We start from the raw sequence: 22,222 nt of genomic DNA on the forward strand, positions 1-22,222 counted from the left end.
ATTCAGAACAAACTGGGCGCAATTATCAACGGAAAGGAAAGTTTTCAACTCCCACTCAAACACACATTCCTTCGCCGCGCAGCATTCGGGCCAGACAAGGACACGCGGATGTACTGCGCGCTTCGGCGTTTTCTTCTTTCGTTGCAGTTCGCTTGCATAAAAAAAAACAACAAAAAACCTTGACATATTTATTGAATTATTCATCCAATTACGAGACCCACAGCGAACGGGTGAAAAGTGAGGGAAGCATAAAATCGCGAGTCATTATTTTGATCTCGGTTTTGCACTGTGCTCTGCCGCTTGCTCTGCAGGGATACATGGTAGAGCAGCTCATAAACTGTGGGACTCCGTGTGCTATCGTCAAGATAATTGAATTCAACGAAAACAATATCATACGGACGCAAAGTTCGTGTGTAAAAGGAACAAGTTGGGCTTGGATGGCAAAATTTTCTCAACGTGGTATAAATCATTAACAATGAAATTCAAAGAAACTTGCTTCGTATGACAACGTTCCGGGAAGAAGGAAAAAATTGTTGGGAACTGGGAAAAATGTTTTAATGCGTATGAACACTTTTAAAATTAAAATTCCATACATAACGTTGCAATTGTATACAGAACTTGAAAAAAAAAATTATAATGGTGAGAGCTTCAAAGTTTTCAGTCAGACTTTTTGAGTTCTGATATTGATTCGAGAGGAAAACCACACTCCAAAGTTTTCACAGAAAAAAAAATATTTAGAAAAAAGCCAGAACATTCTAGTTTTGAAGGATAACATTACAAAATAAAGCTTTTTAGGTTAACAGTCTACCTGTTAACCTTAAATGTATTTAATTATTGCATTAAATAAATAAACGATAATGTATAAAAAGCTAGTTATTGTGTGATCCTTTGTTAAATTTGTGTTTTTACTCGCTATTTTATACGATTAAGCTGGTTGGAATGATCAAATATGTGTATTTTATTTTATTTTTTGTTGCACAAGATGACTTAACATTTTCAACAGTGATAACAAGTTAACTCATCCTAACAACATAACATTATTGAACGTAATAAGTTAAATTTGGAAGTGAAAACTGTTTGGTCCTAATCATAACCTTTGCCCAATTTTGTGTTTTTCCAATTGACTTTAAATAACATTCGTGAAATCGTCCGTTTACAATACATAATCGATTTTACAATACATAAAAAGTTTCAAATGTTTCATATTAATTCTAAAGCAAAAGTTAAACTACGCAATATCATGTGAAATACAAAAAAATTCTCCTACCTTGAGTTTTCCTTGAGTTTGTAGGAATTATAAAAGGATTTTGTTGTTGTTTATTGGTTGTAATTGTCCGCCTAACGGCTAAACAATATTCTTATTCTAATCCAACACCTAAACCTAACCTTGATGAAACACTATCCTTTCATTGCAATTGTAATGAAACTCCATGTATTGTAAATAAATCGGAATAATATAACTGCTTTATTTGTAAGCATCTAGAACAACCTGATATCCCGCACTGTACAAACAAACATCTACCTCTTTCAGCAGATTAAGATATTGATCTACCATGACGACAAATTTTCCCGCTCATTGGTTCGTCACAAAATCCCATCCCTTTGTTGCTCCCGCTTTATATCTACGAACCTGCACAAACCATGCTGTGCCTGATGTACCGTGGCAACGTTTTGTTGTTACCCAACGCGACTGATGTGCCGCACAATACAAGCCACCCAGGAAAAGTAAACCCGAATATCTCGTCAGCAGTGCTCTCGGTTACAATGCTTGTTTTTTCGCCCCCAAACGGATAATAGGCATATGTGTGCATGTTTGTGTGCTTACGTTGCATAATACATTAAAATCCATCCATCTCCTCACTACCGCTGGAGGAGTATAGTATCCTCGTGCAGACTTTAAAGTCTACGAGCGAACGGTTAACAAAACCTCACGATTCATCACACGCTGCCGAATGAGAGGGGGGAAAAACCGGGGATGTATTTCCGTACTTGTTTGTAATTTTCATCCTCCCATGGTTATGCTTTTTCGGGAAAGCTTTCAAGCGATGCGCCCCGCTTCGGTTGCCATAGAAACACTCCCGGTAGGGTTGGGTGTGTATTATGCGCTGTGTACATTGCTGTTGGAACGTTGGTATAAACGAGCGCCTCACATTTCATACGAAACATACACGGTTGATTTAAATGTTTAACTTTCAAAGTACACGGCAGAGGCTTTTTTTTTTTCGCTGCAAAATTCAATCAATCGATAACTACACGATACTCTGGGATGTGTGCTGTATTCTTGAAGTTGGCCCACCGCACCCGGTACCGAGAACGGAAATGGGAACTGACGATGTGCGGAAATTAGGGACCGGGCAATATCGTCAAGAGTTACGCTTTGGGAGCTAGCGACATGTTGAAAGAAAGGTCTGAGTGTGTGTGTATGGTTTTCTGTGCTTTTTTTTGGAGGGGAGTACAAAATTTGGACGTGTTTGTGGGAAACTCGCTACGGAAACACCAACCCATCTCGTTGCAATTTCCCGTACACTTTTTCATCCGCTCTCTGGTTCATGCGGGGTATGTGGTGGTTTTAGAACACAAACAAAAACTCTCACCCGCTGGTGCCACTTTTGCCTTCAGCCTCTGGCACGGAAAACAGGAGGAAAATGATCGATGGCGTATAAATATGTGGGGAAGAATTTGGAAAAAAGGCACAGACGACAGGTCGGTGTGCTGCCTTCGGGGAAGCCATGTTTTTGAGAAAACCAATTTGATCGAAATGAAAACTTATGCTACGGGAATGTTTCGGATGTGCAGGCTGGCTTTAGGGCGTGTTCGTTTTTCCTACTGTTTGGAGAAGACATAGGGAAAGCTTATATTATTACAGACCAAGAGGAGTGGAGTGCCTTTGACCATGAAGAGTTCGTTCGAAGTCATCCGAATTTTCAAAGTAATCCAATAAAGAGCAAAAGATTCAAAATATCCTTCAAATACTGTTCATTTCAGACCTAACTGTGTCTTGAATGTTTTTTTTTATCTAATTCTTGCTGCAGCACAGGTGTCGATGTACTACTACCTTCGTTACAGACACCTTCTCGCCAAGTCCTTATATGGTGCCGTTAAGCCGACACATTCGTGCTACTGTATGAACGCGCGGTACCAGCTGCTGCCACCAGAACTACCCCCAAGGAATCGCCACCTTAATTGTGTCCTGCAAAAGCATCCAGAAGAGCAAAGAAGATACACACACACACACACAGACTCTTGGGACAGAGTTTCGAGAGTGTGCATCGTGGCAAGATCTCCTAATCAGCGTTCAGCGTCCCGTGCGTCCCCATGTACGGGGACAGAGTGGTACAACCCGCCGTCGACCCACCGTGAGACGTGAGTAACGAGCGTTCTGCATTCATTTGCAAGCTTTTCGAGCGTGTGGCTTCGATGGATGTCCCTTGAGGCGGGGACACACACACACGACACAGAAGCATTCTCGCCCCTCATGCAACAAACTTAGCAAAACTGGACACGTCGTCGTCGTCGCCCATTGGTGCACATCTCAAGAACGGCGTCGTCGTCGTGGTGCAACGCCATTGACGCCAACTGTGTTTGTCCGTGGCATGCTGTGCTAAGCAGTTCAAAAGCCACGAAGGGCACGACGCAAGACACACCGAAATGGACATTCAATGCCCCGGGTGGCTCACCAAGAGATCCATATCCCGGTGTCGGTGTTCCATGGGTCTGTCGTCTAGCTAGGCAAGAGGTGCATCTATTAAAGCGGTTCGTTCTCGTCCGATGCTCAAAAGATCCAAAAGATTCATATGAGCGGGATTGAATTAAAAAAAAAAAAAACAGCTGGAAAACAAGGCAGACGACTACACACCGTGTTGTCACCTCGTCTACAGCCTGCAGCCTCCGGGCAACTACAGCCCGAACATCAATGCGACAACGCGAAAAAAAGCATCGGTAATCGGTGAGGTTCTTATCTACGATTGAACTTCACGGCTCTGCTCGGTACGCGCGATGCACGACTTGCGCTCTCCCCTTCGCGAAGCAGCAGCCCTCTGCCAAAATGCCAATTTAACGCGATGCAGCTGGTGGTGATGGGACGTATCCCCCATCGGATGGCATTGAACCGAGGTAGGGCGAGGGAGGAAAGAACACACACACCGTAGTACACAGTCTTCACGGTCACAGTCACAAGGTATGGCTGCACTCGCCGGTCCCGTACATGGAAAGGTTCCCTGCCGGGAGCACCATGGCCCTTTTGTAATGATTCTTATACGCTTTCCCGCAGGTTCCCGGTTCTTGGATGCGTGACTCTCGCCAACGTTCTTCAGCGAGGGACCACCATCTTTGCCGTGTGCCGTGTCCTATGTGCCGTGTCGTTCTGTTCTATCCCTTTTGCAGGAACGAATATCTGAAATTCATGACTTTGCTTCGCGTGCAAGCTTGCCAGCGGTGTGTGCGAGGGCACACATTGGGGTTTGGGTCTATAATTGCAAAACAATGTACCTCTCCAAGGCCAAGGTGAGCAGAGCCGTGAAGCGGGACCGGATAGTTCCATCCAGTTAATGAAGTTGGCAAGGTGCTACCGTGTGCATTTCGGTATCGGGAATTAATTAGACGGTGTAGTACGGCGGTGCGTGCTAGAATCGAGCGGCTGTAGGTTGTAAATGGTGAACCTTTTGGTACTAATTAGGAATTTTTAAACTAAATAAAGAGGAGGAAGAAGGGCAATAGTTCAACTATTGAATAAAATATATTGTTAAAGAAAGCACTACACTTTGCGAGATGCTTAGTTTTGATTTGAACTTATATTGCGACCACCAATCGTACAAACCAATGATTCAATAAATAGAACAGAAATCCAACGAAATATTCTCGACATTTTTAATGTTGTGGACAAGACTAGACTAGACACTAGACAAGGTTTATGACGTCATAAACGTCAGTCTAAATTTAATCGCATGACTGGAGCTACAGTGCCAGATTAGCTTTAGGGTTTTGACTTAGCTATCGTTAATGTTTATTAACTATTCTCAAATTCTCATATTCTACTCTGGAAGGATCACCTGTATTACAATAATGAAAGCAACAATGCCGTTTCTCCCTGATTGGAGGAATACATTCCATATTTTAAAAGTACTGCATTTTATGATTATTGCTTAGTGGTCTGGAAAATTTTGATTAAAGCACTTTGCTCCAAAAATACATTCAACCGCAAAACAACTATATTAATTGACCGTTCAAAGTTCCAAGATAATCCACTCGTTGATGTTCACACCGAAAATGTAATTAAAACATTCTTCGCCGCTCATAAATAAATTCAGCGCTGCTGAAGTTTCCAGAAGAGTTTCCTTTTTTAATAATGCTTCTAAGAAGAAAAAAAAGTACATCAAAATTCATTTAGCACACCCAAATCAAGATGCTCAACTCCAGACGTGACGATTTAATGACAATTTTTCGCATCCGTTAATCTTCTCGGGTGCCCGAGATTTTACGTTCCTCTCCTCCCAGCGGCCGGGAAAACGCAAAGGCAAACAAAACACCCAACACATCTGATGGGGGTTGCAGCACTGGAAGGATCTTCCAATTTGGACGTGAACTGCATTTTTGATGCTTCGTCCAGCAAAGCATATTTCACCAACCGGTTAGTATCGGGGACTCTGTTTCGAGGTGCGCTTTTTGATGATTCACTTTCAGCCTGGCCAAGCCCCCCGAGGGTCGTTGGAAAACTTTGTCGACAACACGTTCCTTCTCCTTCGTCGTGGGTCAGTATTTTACTGCAGCTACTAGAGCACTATCAATCTCATCTCATCTCCGGGGCCCCTACTCCCAACAGAGCCTTTGGGTTCTAGAGCACTATCCTCGCAAAACACAGCCGGAGGATAGCTCACGGTTTCATTTTTATTATTTTAAGATGAACCACACAGCTCAAGATGCGGATGCGGCGGAAAAGCTTACTACAGAGAGCCAGCCGAGCGAAGGGCCCCATAAAGACCCGTTGGCATCGTAAAATTTAATGCAAATGGCAATGCTTCTCCCGCTGCTGCTGCTCTTTTGAGCAGCAAAAGGAAATTAAGAAGTTGTTTCAGTTTAACAGACGATGTCGATGGTGCCAAACGGGCCGAGCAGAGATATTTCGGTCCTGGACCAGAGACAGCACCAGCAGCGTGCAGAACCCGACCCGGCTTCGTTGGCCCGAAATTGGTCATTAAAGTGTTGTCAAGATGTTGTTTGATTTACAGCGCACTGCTAGTGGTGTATCCTTTCTGCCGAGCCACCAACCCGGGGCGGCCTGGAGAGATGGGCCCGGCGAGATAATTGATGCGCACCGTGTGGCCGCTTCGAGGCAGCTTTGCAGAACGAGCTGCTTTGCAAAAGGGGAGGATGGGGGGATGTCTTTTCCGGCAACAGGAAATCTTGTCAACATTGTGGAAAATTTTGTGGTTTACAAGATGAAGGAGAGGTTTGGGGTGATATATCAATGAATTCGCTCATGAATAAATTTACTGTGCGGTCAACCGTAATGTAATTTGATGCTTGCAAAATGGACTCTCGCTTTTTATTTGACTCCATGATGTGAAGTGCTCCTCGGAATGATGAATGGATGGTGCAATGGGGGCAAAGATTTTTAAATGAATTTTGTGCTTCAGTATGGTGTTGCTGTTATGTTGCAGTGTAGATTGAGGCAGTGTAAGGTCGATGAAAGGCTTGACACCCTGAACACATCCTTTTGGAAACTGCGGATACTGCATATTGATGTGTTTTGAAATTGCACGTAATGAGGGTTTTGTGCTATCCATCTGAGATTATATGTCACAACTTCGTAGTTGATAGGTTGGGAGGCATCGAGCTAGATTCGGAGCCCTCCGTAGTCGATGTTAGGGTTCTGTTTATAAAAATAGCACTTAACGAAGATGCCAATGGTTTGTGTCAGCATCTCTGCACCGGCCGTCTCTAGTCCCAACACTGACCGACTACAGACGTCTCCGACTACGGACGACTCCACATTGGAAGAACCCAACTCCGGATGACTTCAATTTTGATGTCCGGACAACTTCAATTCCGGATTCTCTGTATGACTCCCACTTCGGAGAACTCCGGAGGACTCCTACTTCGGACAACTCCGGTTTCGGTCCCTGACGACTTCAATTTCAGTTGATTCTGACTCCGACCGACTTGGGTCGACTACACACCGGACTACTCCGACTCTAGGCGTCTTCGACAACGACTCCAACGCATGATGGGAGTCAAGTAGGAGTTACTTCGGATGATTCCGACTCCAGGCGTAACTAGTGGTTCCGATTTTGCCAGATTCGTGAGTGCTCTCCAGAGAGCACATCAATCATCTGGCTCGAACGCATACAGTAGCTCCATTGTGGTAGATTTTGATAAATAATTACTAAAATCCATTTTGAACGAAAATTTAGATAATTTTATATTAAAGATTATGAATAATAAAATCTTTAAATTAAAAATATCACAGTAAAAACTGTTTTCCTATTGTAGTTTGTTTGGCAGTAAGTTTTGTTTTGACAAAACTGCAACAAAATATCATTTATGCATGAATGCAAAAAACCTTAACCAAATAACAACTCATCACAGCAAACCATGGCTTGTCTTCTAATAAAACAAGTCTACCAACAGCATCCTAGATGAAAACATGAACGGTTCGAAATCCTCTTCCATAAATGTGAGTTTAAAGTGATTGCTTTCCCTTCATTTAAAATTAATCACATTCGCACTTTGTCCACACTAGCAGTCCCTCACGGCGGCAAAGCTTCAACGCATCATCAAAAATGTACGTGCCGCATCTAGAGCGGACACCGCGTCGTGCAGTACCAGCAGCGAGGATCACAAAAAGTTTGCCAAAGGACACTCTTCTCCTCTACCAAACGCTGGGGAGTTAAAAATTTCCTGCCGAAAACTGACAGCACACGAGATTGATAAATTAATCAACTGTCTGCCATCCACACAGTCACCTCCACCACCACCATCCATCGAGTGCTCCTCCTCCATTTCAGCCGCCGACAACACCAAGCAACAAGTGCACCAGCAGCAGCAAGCACCGGAACTATCCATCTCGAACGGCCAACTACAAGTTGAATCAGAAATTTCTTTCACCAGCTCAGAATCGAACGCCCGGCTGTCCCGTTCCACCCCAGAACTCCCGGCGGACGTGGAGGACAATTTGGTACATTCCAGCGAGTCGCTCGGTTCGTCCTTTGGCGTCTGCTCGCAAACTTACCACGCAAGCTCGCAATTAAATTCCTGTCCGCCAACTTTCGATCCGACGGCTTCCGCGGTGACATTATTCGCTTTCCGACCAATTGAACCAGGCTCGTCGGAAGAGTACGAAAGTTATGGCGAAACTTCCCGATCCGACGATGTCGATAGGCCAATTATGCAAGTTAAAGTGCGTCCCCTGGCATCGGCATTGCAGCAGCAGCAGCCCGTCCTCTATCGCCGTTACCGGCAGCAATCCGATGATGACGAGCAACCGTTGATTGATTTTCGACAAATTGAGCGTAACACACGGGCTGCAGCGAAAAAAGCGCTCAGCGGTGGTAGATGGTTAAAAAAAAGATAAGCTGGAAAGAGCACTTCCGGGGACGAATCAATGGTGAAACTTTGTTGCATTAAAGCAAATCGCTTTAAAACCGCGCAATTGCAGGATTGCCAACGGGTGTACAAAGTTTTAAGTTCGGATTTGAGCATGACAGTGTAGAAACAAGTGGTCAAATTTAATTTAATGTCAAATATAATTATTTTTGTGTAGTTTGAAACTTTAATTTAGTAGAATATGTGTAAAAAAAATTACTCTAAAAGAATTGTTTGTCAAATGAAGGACCTTGTGATTCATTTCTTACAAATGGCTTTCATTAGGCTTCTTGTAGTACAGGATTTACAAGAAGTAGTTCTGATTTTGAATCAATTGTATGATTTATTGGCTTTGTATAAATCGTTATAACAGTAAATAATTTGTCGATAAACAGTAATCTCATCATGCCCAGCCTTATCACTTCTCTTATCACACTAAAAGAGTTCTCGTCTCTAGTCTAGGCAAATCAGTCAAACAAACATATAATATCAAGCATCTTTTTTCACAATATTTGTAGATGATTTTAGGTAGCATCAAAGAAACAAACAAACGAATTGAATGAATTGGTGGACAAAATTGAATTCAAGTTAATTACACAAAATATTACAATGAAACCTGTTGAAGTATGCCATTATTCTTTCCAGTTTCCGACATGCTTGAAATTTAGTTGCTAAAAAAAACCTTATTTATCACACCGCAGAAATCATTGATTTAATGCTTGCGTAAAATAAACCTCATCCTGTCACACTCACTGCAACTGCCCTGCATACACAAGCGCAATTCCCATGCCGATGGATTACGTATTATGTCAAAACTCTCGGCCCCGTTCTAGTGCAATTGATGAGACAAACGTGGCGGCCCAGTTGATGCTGCCTCCATCCATCCCTTCACCGGGTGAAAGGATCCGCGATGTGATTGGATGTTTCAATACAAAAAGATGGCTAAAAACCGCAACCCTACACCACCGTCGTTGGCCCATTCGCTTCGGTGTACTTGCGCGGTACTCCAAGGCACAAAGCACGACAAAAGCATAACAGCAGAGAGGAGATCCGCCAACGTGTGCATCGTAAACACATCCATCAGATCATTTTAGTGCGTGCGGTCGTCACGTGTGATTGAAGCTCGTCTGGAAGCAGCTTGCTCGAGCAGGGAGGCTCGATGATCGTAACTCACCCAGTCACACACACGCACACACTGGATGGAAGCTGCGGTTAAAGGTCCGTCAATCTACTACCAGCTAGAGCTACCAGCAATCCCGAAACCGATTTTCCCCGGGCCGGATTTGACTGATTTAATTCCCAAAGGGGGTGAGGCGATGGACAGAAAGGAAGCGTGGCAGAGATGGCCGGGGAAGCAAATGTGAGCATTATGTACTCATCCTCCCTTCAACCACCCTCAGCACAACAAAAGCCCATTTTGCCACGAAAGTTGCCATGATACAATATGTGTATATGCATTATTATTGTTATTATTAACACTTTGTGGGGCTCAGCGGTGAAGATGGTAATTTAGAAAAGTCCATGCTTACGGGGGTAAGAGAGTTGGTCAAAGCTAGCCCACGCCAAAGGGAGGCTTACGTCCAGGGCCTGCTAGAGGTTATGTAAGGGCAGATGAGGAGGATGACGATGATGTTGTTGTTACACCATTGTTCAATGCTACCGTTACCTATGTTGTGTGTGTGCGTGCGTGCATGTATTTTATTGTTTCCTGCGAGTGAGTGGAGCGAGTAAACGGGACGAGGGGGAAAGCTTGTGGCGATGGGAAGATGAGCCGGAAAGTTGACTCTTCAATTGAAGTTGCGCGCCTCGTGAGATTTAGCTATTGGCAGGGTTTGGATGATGCTGATTTGAATATTGTTGTGAATTTAGGGATGAATAAAGCTCCATTCTAATTAAAGTGCAGTCTGTGCATAATTTTGGTTACCAAACATATGTTTTTCAGGCTGAACGATACTGAAGACGTGTGTGGCTCTCCTGAGGCTCACTTAAAGAAAGCTTGATTAATTCAAAGTAGCATGTTACTATTGAGTATTTATGAGTGAATTTTATTAATACAGGGACTCATTTTCATAGTGTAGATGAAGCTTTGTCTATTTTCTGACTCCTTTTACTTTGAGTAACAAGCCTTTATTTAGTGTAGCTTTTAATTGTAATTTATACATTTTAACCAATGTCTGACAAGCTTTTACCTAGCATCCTCATTGGTATCATCTATAACGCCTGTCATGTATGCCGAAACAAAACAGAACAATATCTGTAGAAGATTGTGATGAGCAGGACTATTCTCACGCTAGTCCCACACAATTCCCAATCACTTTGGCTATTGCATGTAGATGTTGCATGTAAAACAGAAAACCAAATGTTTTAATTGGAGAATACTCTTCATGCAAGTAAAAGGTTTATGTAACGTCTTCTTATTCATATTTTGCGAATTAATAAAACTCTACCCTTGTGAAATTGTCTATAACCCACCCGTAGAATTCCATATAACAATCCAGAACGGCAAATTTAATCTTAAAGTGAGAGGTAAGTTTCGTGCTAGGGAATGGAATTAAGGAAAAACAGATTCATTAGAACTTTTCAATCTATTTGCCATAAAATAATGATTATTATAAACAAAAAAAACAACACAATCTCAAGGATTTTCGAAATTTTCTCACTTATCTATGAATTTAGGATGATAAATTTCTCCTTTTTCTAGTTTAGTTCAATGTTTTTTTATTATTAAGTCAACGTTTTATTAATTAATAAGTCAAGTTAAAACTAATGGTCTTGAGAATTTTAGGATCATTGTGACCGTTACCTTAATATAATTCTGAGATATGTCGTATAATATTCCGAGAATTATAGGACTGTTACCTTGATAATCCAAGATAAATACAATCTATAGAATATTTGATAGTTCTTAGTCAGTGTTTTTAGATATAGTGTCCTGCAAAAGCTTGTAGTAGCCGAAACTGAAAAAAGTCACCTAGTCACATGGTGTTTGATTCATGCTAGTTTGGTTTGTTCTCCGTGACATAATGTGAAGTCATGTGAAGTCTTTTGCATATTTTGGACCCAATAAATCCTAAACAGATTAGGATAGAAAGTTATAGGTTGAATATTCTGAAAATCTCTCTGATTATCAACATCATGATATGAATTCTGTATGGAACAAAAAAAGAAAAAGATGCTCCACTATCGTGGTTCTGTTTTAATCACATAATTCAATGGAAATCTAGCGACATAACTAGAAATTCTAAGTCTAGGATATTTGAAAATAATGCGGCATTAGTGTTTTATAAGCTTGTTATTGAGAGAAATGGAAGGACAAGGCTCATATTATTTTAATGCATCATTTAATTCACAAATCAGTGCATCCATCCATTTTCTACAATATTCAACATATCCTCCAGAAGCTAAGAAGAGAAAATATCGAATAAAAATTCCAAAAACTCTAAAACCACTAAGCCTCAAAGATCCAGCCGGCAAGTTAACTTCATTATAATCCCAACTACAAACTACAAAGAAACCCCACTAGCCACCCAAACGAGACAAACTAAAAAGCTCATTACGCTGGGAAAGCTCGTTTGTCATAAACACCACTTAGCAAAACGCAAACATAAATAGGTGCTAACTGCATTATAAGGCAAAGCCAAGCGGCCGACTCTAGCACTCGGTTGGGTGCGACCGCAGTCCTTTATCCCCTTCCCCATTTGACTGTGTGTGTGTGCCATGTACCGAACTCAATGCCCTTTTGCTTCGCGTCAATCCTAGCCCTGAAGCTTTCCTTTCTTTCTGGGTGTAGTCCCTAGGAGCAGAGCGCTATATTGTTCTGAACTTCCAAGAAAACTATACCGAGGTTCCTTTCTGCGACCTTATCATCGGACAAAAGGCAGGAGTGGAGGAGTTCAGCGAGTTCATATTTGAAATTAATGGTTCTCTTTCCGTCCTCTGCCGCCAACCCTTCTACAAGGGCTATCGAGGCGATGCTTTGGGACAGAAAACCCCTTCACCACAATGCCTCTCTCCGGTGCACGAGGCTAGCAGCATACACAGAGCTCCTCCGGCTCTGCTCGACTTTTCCATCCGTTCTGTTTCATCAGAAACCCCCTCTAAAGCATAACACACTCGAAAGGGCTTTTTTGCACTTACAGAAGTGGGGAGCTGCGCAAATACAAAGCAAGATACACTCACACACATACACAAACATGTACATGTAGAAACAAAACAGACTCCCTCACATCCCGATCATAACCGCAGGACGCAGGGCGCGCGCGCTCGTTCGCGCGCTAACAAGCTACGACCCATTTAGCGATGACGTTTGGTGATGGCCTTTTCAACGGTGCTCACGATTTTTCATTTCCCGTTTCACCCAGGCCCGTCGCAACAAAAATTGAACCAGCCAGCCCCATTTAGACGACTTAAAACAGGAGGTTCACCTTAAGTACATGTGTGTGTGTGGTGCACATTTAAGCGCGCGCGCGCGAGTGCTTACTATTCGCACGAAAGCAGCACACACAAAAAAACGGGCGGCTTTACAATCTTGCAAAACCCCACCCGCACTCTAGTTTTTTTTTTTAAAGCGAAGAAGAAGAGACGGAGGCTGTGTGGGTGGTCGGGTCCACCAAATGGCCCGAATGGCTCGTCGCGTAGTGTGTTGTTTTTCCTTCCATTTCCTTTGGCGTCGAGAGCCTAGTGCCCGCGCACTAGAAAGCAACCTCTTGAGATTCTTTTTGCACCGTTTGCTGCTGCTGCCTGTGCTGGGGTTCATCATAAATGGGGTGAAATATGGAATGGCTGGCGCGAACGGGTTCCACCATCACCCTTTCCCACTACCACCATGTGGCTAATAATCAGAGTAAAATGCAAATAAATTCGACGCTCTCCTCTCCCAAGCGCCCAACTGGCGGAGTAGGGCTCACGTATATGCCAGGCAAAACGGGGAAGAAGGTCGTGATTTTTACCCCCCAAAACTCCAGTCCCCTTTTCCAGCGGGACCGTTGGCGCTTTTCCGTGCGCCAACAACAACCCATCAAATGTGGTTTATTTTTATTTCATGCAAAATAAATATCACTGCAAGCGACAGGCGAACCCGATGCCGGGAACGGAAACAGCGACGACACAGCACACTAGTGCCAGAGTTCCTGCCAGTTCCTTCCTCGGAGGTCACACGCTAGCAGTAGTGGATGGAGGATGATGTTCGATTTCTAGTGAGGGAGTTCAATTTTGCTGATGAAAACTTTGCATTCCACCGTGTGTAGGGTTGTTTGGGAAAGGGTTTGATAGGAGCGCATGCTGATGGTGTGCGAGCGAAACCGAGAGCAAACTGTGCTCTGTCCTTTTCAAACTCTCCACACCGTCGATTGGTTTTGGGAAAGCATGATCTTATCCACTTCTTCCCCGTGGCCACGCAGACAGTGGACACGTTGTGAAAGTGCCAACACCCCATTGCTGCTGAGTCGGCTCACTCTGCTGCCACTCCGTTGGGTGCTCAAGTCAGTACGCCTCAAAATATGTTCTTTGTCTACTACTAGCAGATATTGCGGATGGCTTTAAGGGATATGATTTCTATGTTTGTAAAATAATAACCAATTTTGCTTATAATTCTTGACAGAATTGATGATTCAATGTCCTCTTAGCCGTCTCTTACTGCTATTTATACGTATTAGATCATTAAGGCATTCTATTCACTATTATTCTTGTAAGTAATGGTTAATATCACCAACATTTTAGCATTTTTGTGATTTACTCTACGGAACAATAATCCACTAAAGGCTTTGAGCCTTTGAAGCACGAAATATGAAACATTCTATCAACAAATAATTAACCATCTAACGAATGCACTTAAAAACAATCGAAAAAACCCCGTGGCGTCTAAAACGGACACTGTGCGACAGTTTGTGGACGACGTGTAAGCCTGTTCTGGCATGTACAACATCTTGACACTATTACACAACAATCAGACCATCTTGTGTAGAAAGAAAGCCCTGTTACGAATGACCGATGACCCTGAGTCGCTATATCTCTACGTTCGCATGGCCAGGAGTTCAATGGAAACTGCCAAACAATGTATGTAGAAATTGCGTCTTCTGACTTCACGGCGGCAATCAATGACGTCAAAACTCAATGCGATCATTTTAGGTGAATTTTCGGCGGATTTTCATATCGGACATCCAAGTCCTGCGAACCGGTCCCAGCGAGAATTTCTGAACCAACATGATACAACAGCTGTACTGCAGCAACTTTGTAGCGAAACTAAGGAGGACTTGATAACAACCGAAGGGAGATATTCAAACATACCTACTTGTCTTGGTCTGCCTTGGATAAAATTCCGGATAACTGACAAAAGGCAGCTTGCAAGGACGTATGTTTGCTTGCAAGGACGTGCAAGGACGATTTATGTTTGCAAGTAAACCTAAATAATTACCTTAGAAAGGATGTTCTTGGAATGAAATTACCTTCGTTTTTTTCTACAGCAAGTTGAAACAAGCTTTTGTGATGCAATTGCTATAACAAAGCGTTTCACATTAAATGGCAAACGCTGCAAATAATTTTTGTTACATCGTGTCATAACGACCTTCAGTAACTTTCTAGACTTTTTTGTATCAAACGATTAGATTAATTATTCTAGTCCTTCCTACAGAGTGACAATAGGATTTAGACCCCTTAGAAAAAGTTGTGAAACAAACCATCATTAACAGATGATATTACAATTGCAGCTTATGACGTTATAAACTCTTATTTGAATCTAAAGAATACATAAGAAAATTGAAACTAGTAATAAAAATAAAACTAATAGGACTACAATTATCTCATCATTAAAAATAACTTTAAAATTCCCTTTTCAGGAAATTGCATTTTTGGGTGACGTTTTATTCCGTTATTCGTTATTTTAGATAAAAGCACAGGGAAAATATAAAAGATGTGGATATATCCTAACCTATAAAATTAATCATAAAGATCACATGGCCCCGCAGAAGATCCATTTATCAACTTTAATCAATTCTAGATTAATTATTCATTGAAAGTACTAGTTAGTTCAAAGTAAACAGTTTTTAACGTGTATAACATAAAAAAAAAAACATCATAACTGTGTGTCCTTACTTTGATTAACGCTGGTAAAAAAAACTCAACAATTCTTCTGAATGCAAATTGCATTCCGACCAAAAACCCCACCACCCCAAAAGAAAACATCAATTAGAAACCCCTAAACGATGTCTGGACCAATATAAACTAACAGCAACTTCCACTCAGCAGGAGAAAGAAAGCGTTCCGGGCGCTCGTTTCGTTTAGCAGTGGCAATGGCAGCCAGGTTTTGTTGTTTTTTTTTTCGTACCACTGATGTTTTTGCCTGTTTCGGTGCAAATATCACTCAACCTATTTTTCTCCACACGGATGTTGGTGGCATTCACTCGCCCGGGTTTTTTGCCGTTCGCCCTTTTGCTGCGTGCGTTTGCTTCTCGAAACCCACCTCCCGCTTCGGTCGCCCAAATCGCGGGTCCCACCGTCACCGGCACACGGATATGTATGTCAGTGCGTCGTTTCCATCGGTCAGCCGTCTAATTGAAGTTGATGTGCCGTATGTAAAGCAGTGAACCCGCGGAGAGACGTTAATTGCTCGCCCCCCGTGGCCACTTCCCTAGCGCTCCTTTTGCGCCGGACGGTTTGGGAGGGGTGGTGGTCTTGGAGAAATTAAAAATAAATACCCATACTGTCTCGCACTCTTTCCCGCGCTCTCTTTGAGGGACGCTCTGGTAACGACGGTTTGGTGCAGACTCCGTGACGTGCAAACCGCGGTGCAGCCAAGTGACGGAGCAGCACATTTCCACCGACAGCTAGACAGACACACTGGTCGGGACAGATATGGGCGCTGCACTGGGTTCCGAACAACTGTCACAATGCGTTACCGGGAGAGTTGATGCCCGGACTGACGTACGCATGGGGCGCGCGTTTAGGGATTTTTGTTTCTGCTTGCTTTTGCTGTGCGTCTGATATTGCTGAATTTTATTGAGCTCGCTTGGTAGAGAAGGATGCGCACAGTGACAGCAATTTGTCGGGGAATAATATAGGCTGGAATGCTGAAGCATCACCACAAAAAACGTGTAACGCATTTCACTCCACTGCAGACGCTCTGACCTGTTTTCAGTTCCTCATTCTCCACGGTGGCCAGCCACCAGTCGAATGTCAAAGTCAAACCCCAACCAGCGCGCTTCACAAATACGCGGACGGCCATACTTAGGCTGATCGATTTGAAGTGGGTACCAACCGGCTGGTGTGCTGTCTTGTACATGTGCATTGCAACTGTCAACGGTTGAATGGATGCAAAACGGGTCCCGAAGGAACAAACCTTGGGGTAAGCATATACGAGCTTTTGTCATACGTTCGTGTGGCGAGTGTAATTTTGGTTACATTGAACGAGTTACCCCGGAGGAGGTGAGCTCAAGCAAAACTTCTGCAATGAGTCGTTGTGGAAAAGGTCAAGAGAAAGTTAAATTCATGTAAGAATTGAATAGATATGATTTAAACGACTTAAAACTGAGAACCAAAACATGAAAAAAAACATAAGACTAACAAACAACAAAGAAAAAAGAAACACATTAAATATGTTCTAAACTATTTTAAGAAAAGAGAAAATATATAAAAGCAAACAACGTAATGAAAACATAAGATAAAATTTTAAACAAAATATAATATATAACCAAATTTACAAATTCATCAAATATTCATACAAACAACAAAAACGAAATAAATCGATAAAAAAAAACCAAGAAACCAAATAAATGGTAGAAACTAATACATCTAAGAAAAAGAAATGAAAATAACATTAAATCAAAAGCCTTTTGCTAGCTAACGACAGGAGTGCCCAAAAACTCATCGGAACTTTATGATCTAACAGCAAGAGAATGCTGTTTTTTTCGCGATGGATGGAAATTCCACGCCACGGATTACTCTCTCACACACCGACATACACACAAATTCACAAAAGGCAACAGGGGCAAATAAAAACGCTCCACAGTTTAATTTACGCTCGCTGCTAAACAACCTGATCTGATTGTGTTCCGATCGGCCGCCACCAACAGCTGTGCCCGCGCACGGTCTTACCGGGGCCCTTTCCACGCCAGCTAATCCATTCGCCTCACCGGTAGCCTGGGAAACACGGCGGCGGCGTGGTGTGTTGTTGGTTTAATCGATCGCACGCAACCGCCGCGATCGTCTGGCGCGATCGATAGTAGTAAAATGGTGCGGGCACTGATCGATTGCTGATTTTCCACACCACAAGTGTAGTTAAACATTTTCATTAGGGAGCCAGCCACCCCTACCAGCCGCCATCGCCGCTGCTGGTCGTGTTCGTTGTTGCTGTTCTATCTTGTATTTTTTTCGCTGCTGAAACTGAATTCTGAAATTGACTCCACACACACACAGGTCAACGACTGGCGGCAGCCAATGAACTAAGGATGTTCGAATTCACGAGGAATGTGTGAACGAAGTGAACGTTCGTTTGTGGTAAGGTAATTAAAACGGAAGATCCTAATGTGGCTTAATTTTATTTCTGTCCTTAAAGACGAAATTAAAATAAAAGATGTTATAGTCAAATGGTCTAGAACGACTGTTTTTCCCACCCAGACATACACACATACACACAAAACCCACGACTGCGACCTTTCCCATTGCCAATAAATCAATTTACCACACGCCAGATCGTGCCGCGAGTTGAAAGCAACGATAATCAAACATCATATTTCAATTATCGCACCTATAATTTTCTCCCAGCTGTGCAGCATACCACCAACGATGGATGGGCACAATACGGTAGGTGGAGGTGGTGGAAGGTGGCTAAGTGACGTACCGGTGTGAACGAAAGCGTTAAAGTGCAATGCTCAAACAATAAAATCATAATGCGCTGTCTCTCATCGATCGCCCGAGGGACATTTCGCACGGTTATTATCGCACCCTGTTTGGTAGGTAGGTAGGTAGGCGGTAGGGTAGGAGATGAAACACAACCGACAAATTGATCACGCCTCCAAGGGACAATCATACGTTTTTGAACCCTTTGCCAACCGTCGTCGATGCAGCGCTGGGTGATCAATCACAACTGCTGGTGACGATGCTGTGCAGTGAGATGAGCCGGAAGGAAGGTCTTTTGTAATTGAAAGCTTCATGTTCTAATGTCGCATGCTGTGAAGTTGCTTCCACCAAAACGAAACCTTCTTGAGAATGAAGCCTAAGAAGATATCTTGTAGGAATAATGTTTTCTCAATAGCTGTTGTAAGAAAAGCTTTTTATGTGAGTAAAGCAGCTAAAAAGACAAAATCACAAACTATCAACTTGCGATCAAAGTGTCCTTAGACATAAGTGAACACTTGTTAATTATCTTCAAATATTGAAGTCTCTGGTTTTAGGATCAAACATTTATAATGATCCAAGTTTTTTCATAGTTACATGGTTTTCCAGGAGTTCTCATAGCTGTGGGACACTTTATTGACTCATTCTTCGATGAAATGAACTTAATGTAATAGGAATTGGACTCTATAGCAACTTTGTTGGACAAATTCAATAGGAATTTTCAAAGCGCCTGTCTAAAAGGGGTGCTTAGAGTCCAATTTCCATCAATTGAAGTTTGTTTCCCATAAGAAAGAATCAAAGAAGTGTCCCACAACTATGAGAACCCCTGGCAAACGCTGTAAAATTCAAATAAATCCTTTATACCAGGGTTAAAATCCAATTCTAACTTTAAACTAGAATTGAGACATTGTACATCTACCCGCAAGGGTACATTTTACCGTTCTGTAATACTTGCAATTCCCCTTCCAGTAGAGGCGTTACATAGATGTCTTCAATCACATACCTGAAAAAAGAATAAAACAGTTTAGGTTAGTTTTTTTCATATCAAGGAGATATACAATGAAATAAGAAATAAATATGAAATTACCAAAAACGTAATTAAAATTGAAGAAACATGATGAAGAAGACATTGAAGAAAAATGCTTCAATGAGCCAAAAGATCATGTAGTTCTATCAACAAGAGTGCCTGGGTGTTCGCGTAGTTCTTCAGTAAAATAAAAGCTAATTTTGTCGTAGGCGAAAGTAAAAGATTGATCTCTTTCAAGGTCAACTCTTACCCGCGGGGCTTTTCGTGGTTATTGAATCGAAACCAAAAACGAATGAAACTTAAGATGTTTTAATCGAGCATTATCGACAAAAAATAGGATTAAAATACACTCAAAAAACCCTCCGATCAAAAACAGAACCTGCTGCATCATGGGCTATGTTGTGCAGTTTTTATACCTACGGGTATATAAGAAAGGGAAACGTTTCTGTTTTGGCAAACTAAAACCTCCCGATATCAGCTGCCATACACGCGCTCATGTGGTGTTGTTTTGTTACCTTCCAAAAAGCAACCAGACACCAGCAACAAACCCTGGCTGCTCTGCTGAAGAACGCTCTGATGCTGCTAATACAGTTTTTTTGTTGCTGTTCTTCAATGAATCAACAAAAGCTTTTACTAGGCGGCCGTTGTTTCGATTGCATGAAACAGCGTACCTTTCCAAGGCCACACAACACATCCTAAAAGGCGTCACACGATTCACCTGCCGTCACAGTTGCGATACAGCCTATAATTCTAACGAACAAGAACAACCAAAAGTGAACAAGAGAGTAAAAGTAAAATGTGCGCATGGCAGACCAGGCGTGGATGAGTTTGCTCCATTAAGCTCCTGACATTAAAATTTTCTTTTTTGTCTTTTTCGATTAGTTTTTAGTAAATTTTTATATCGCTCCTGATTTTTATGAGCAGAGAAAATTAAAACGTTTTATCAAACCTTTCTTTAACCATTCCATTGGTAGGTGAAGGCAACAATGTAATCCCAAAAGCATCCATCGTATGTATATAGTTCACCTGCACTTGCAGTTTAATTGAAACTCATTAAAATAAATTAATCTTTCACTGGAACGATCACATACATTCCTATCCTTCCTTCCTTTGCATCGAGAAACAAAACAAGAGCCACAAACACAACACACAGAGCACAATGTGGCTGAAACGAAGGCACAAAAAGGAGGACCAACAAGAATCATAATAACGCTGCTCTCGTTGGTTGGCCTCGCGGACTGCTTCGGGCGGTTGAAAAATAAAAGTAATGATCTTGCAAGGTCGTTCTGGTTGGTGATGTAAACTAAAGCCCAACGTGTTCTTCTGCCACGTACAAAACGTTTCAGGACAGCAGGAGAGCGAACAAACAAAACCGAATGACGGCGAGTGTACAAACAATGCGCAGTTCAGATGCTGTTGCTTCAGAATGTTTTGCATACATGATTTGCTCCAAAGGAGAACTGCACGGGATCAAGAGACATTTCCATGGTTTAGTTGTTCAAGGAAATTAAGTTTAATATCTGTTGAAGAATTGAAACTATTTCCCAATATTTCGAATATTTCTTCTTCCTTCAGATTAGTTGTTATTTTCCCTTGACTTATATTTCTTCTATACCTCTAGCAACTAGACGTAACGTTTGTCTGAGACCCCTAAACTACAACGCCCTTTCATAGCGTCCAAGAACATTCATACCGTATCCCAAGAACCTTACCATCTTTGCAACAGCTTCTTTCCACACCTTCTCTTCCCACGTTCGCCAACTGGAAAACCGAACACCGGTCGTCTTTTCCACGCCAGAGTGCAAAGATTTGACCGCGGACAGCATCGGGGGCTATTGACCTGGTTGCTGGTTGCGCCCACAGCGAAGGTGGCTGCTGCAGTTCACTGCAACCGGACCTCGGGAACCTGGCGCATACACTGTCGACGAAGCAGCAGCAGCAGCAGCAGCTCGCTCGCAGTGTAGTTGGTGTGTTTACCGATCGTAACACCGATAACTGTGGCAAACCCTTGGTGTAGTATTCGGAAGGTGAACGTAACGGTAAACATGTGATATAACCAGCCAGCAGCGCACGAGCAGGAGAAGAGCACTCGCTCGTTCACTCGCCCAAAAACGGCAATCGTTTTACACATGGGGCGTGAAGGTGTGAAGCAAATTAAATCGCGCGTTCGACTGGCTAGTTGAAGAGCCACAATCTTCGCCGCAGTTAAATGCTTGAAAGACCAATTTGGATTGCCTCCATGCAAATTCTACCTCACACGCACACACACACACACCCAACGCAAAAGGTCAAACGTTAGCTAAGAACGGACAGTTTGATGGGTGGGGTGCACGAAATAAACAATGAACTTCTCGCTGCCATCCAACAATAAAGGCTTCTAGCAGGAGGTCTTAAGGTTAGGTCAGGAGTAAGAATCTGCCCAGCAGATTTGCTCTATTCGATGGGCGATAAGACCACAACAATGAGGATTTGGTTTGAACAACAATACGGCAAAGGGTTGAGGGTTAAAAGGGTTTGATTTATAACCCGTTTGTACTTTGAACTCCCATCCTAGGAGCAATTACTTAAGATAATTTTGCCTATAAAACAAACTAGTAAACAATTCAGGAAAGATTCTTCCAAGCATTCTGCTTTCTTTTTAGCATTTTTCGCTATCAAAAACGCCGCCATACCATTTATCATACGTTCAACGGGGACAAAAGACTTCAACAGCCGTAGCAGCGACGAACTTCGTTGCTGTCAATTGGAGAAACAAATCCTTCACTGTAGCCGGCATGTTACATCCCT

At 42.6% G+C, this 22,222-nt stretch overlaps 2 protein-coding genes across 4 annotated transcripts in view; one reads left to right on the forward strand and one right to left on the reverse strand.

Moving 5' to 3' along the window:
* LOC120959893 (uncharacterized) overlaps window positions 1–22,222 on the reverse strand; it is a 217,608-nt gene that overhangs the window by 90,868 nt on the left and 104,518 nt on the right. The window lies entirely within an intron of this gene.
* Window positions 7,612–8,771, forward strand: LOC120959894 (uncharacterized). Of its 2 annotated transcripts, none has more exons than XM_040383635.2 (2): window positions 7,612–7,672; window positions 7,742–8,771. In XM_040383635.2, exons 1-2 carry the CDS (start codon window positions 7,643–7,645, stop codon window positions 8,567–8,569), a joined length of 858 nt encoding a protein of 285 aa, XP_040239569.2. In that variant the 5' UTR covers window positions 7,612–7,642; the 3' UTR covers window positions 8,570–8,771. The 2 variants fall into 2 exon arrangements, with proteins under 2 accessions (XP_040239569.2, XP_040239568.2); XM_040383634.2 differs by having other exon boundaries at window positions 7,617–7,672; window positions 7,739–8,771.

Source organism: Anopheles coluzzii, chromosome 3 (assembly GCF_943734685.1).
Source record: "Anopheles coluzzii chromosome 3, AcolN3, whole genome shotgun sequence".
In the NCBI taxonomy this organism is placed as follows: Eukaryota; Metazoa; Arthropoda; class Insecta; order Diptera; family Culicidae; genus Anopheles; species Anopheles coluzzii.

Coding starts and splice junctions, on each gene's coding strand:
- LOC120959894 (XM_040383634.2), top strand. CDS start 7,643: ATGAACGGTTCGAAATCCTCTTCCATAAAT. Junction 7,673..7,738: donor CGAAATCCTCTTCCATAAAT/GTGAGTTTAAAG, acceptor TGTCCACACTAG/CAGTCCCTCACGGCGGCAAA.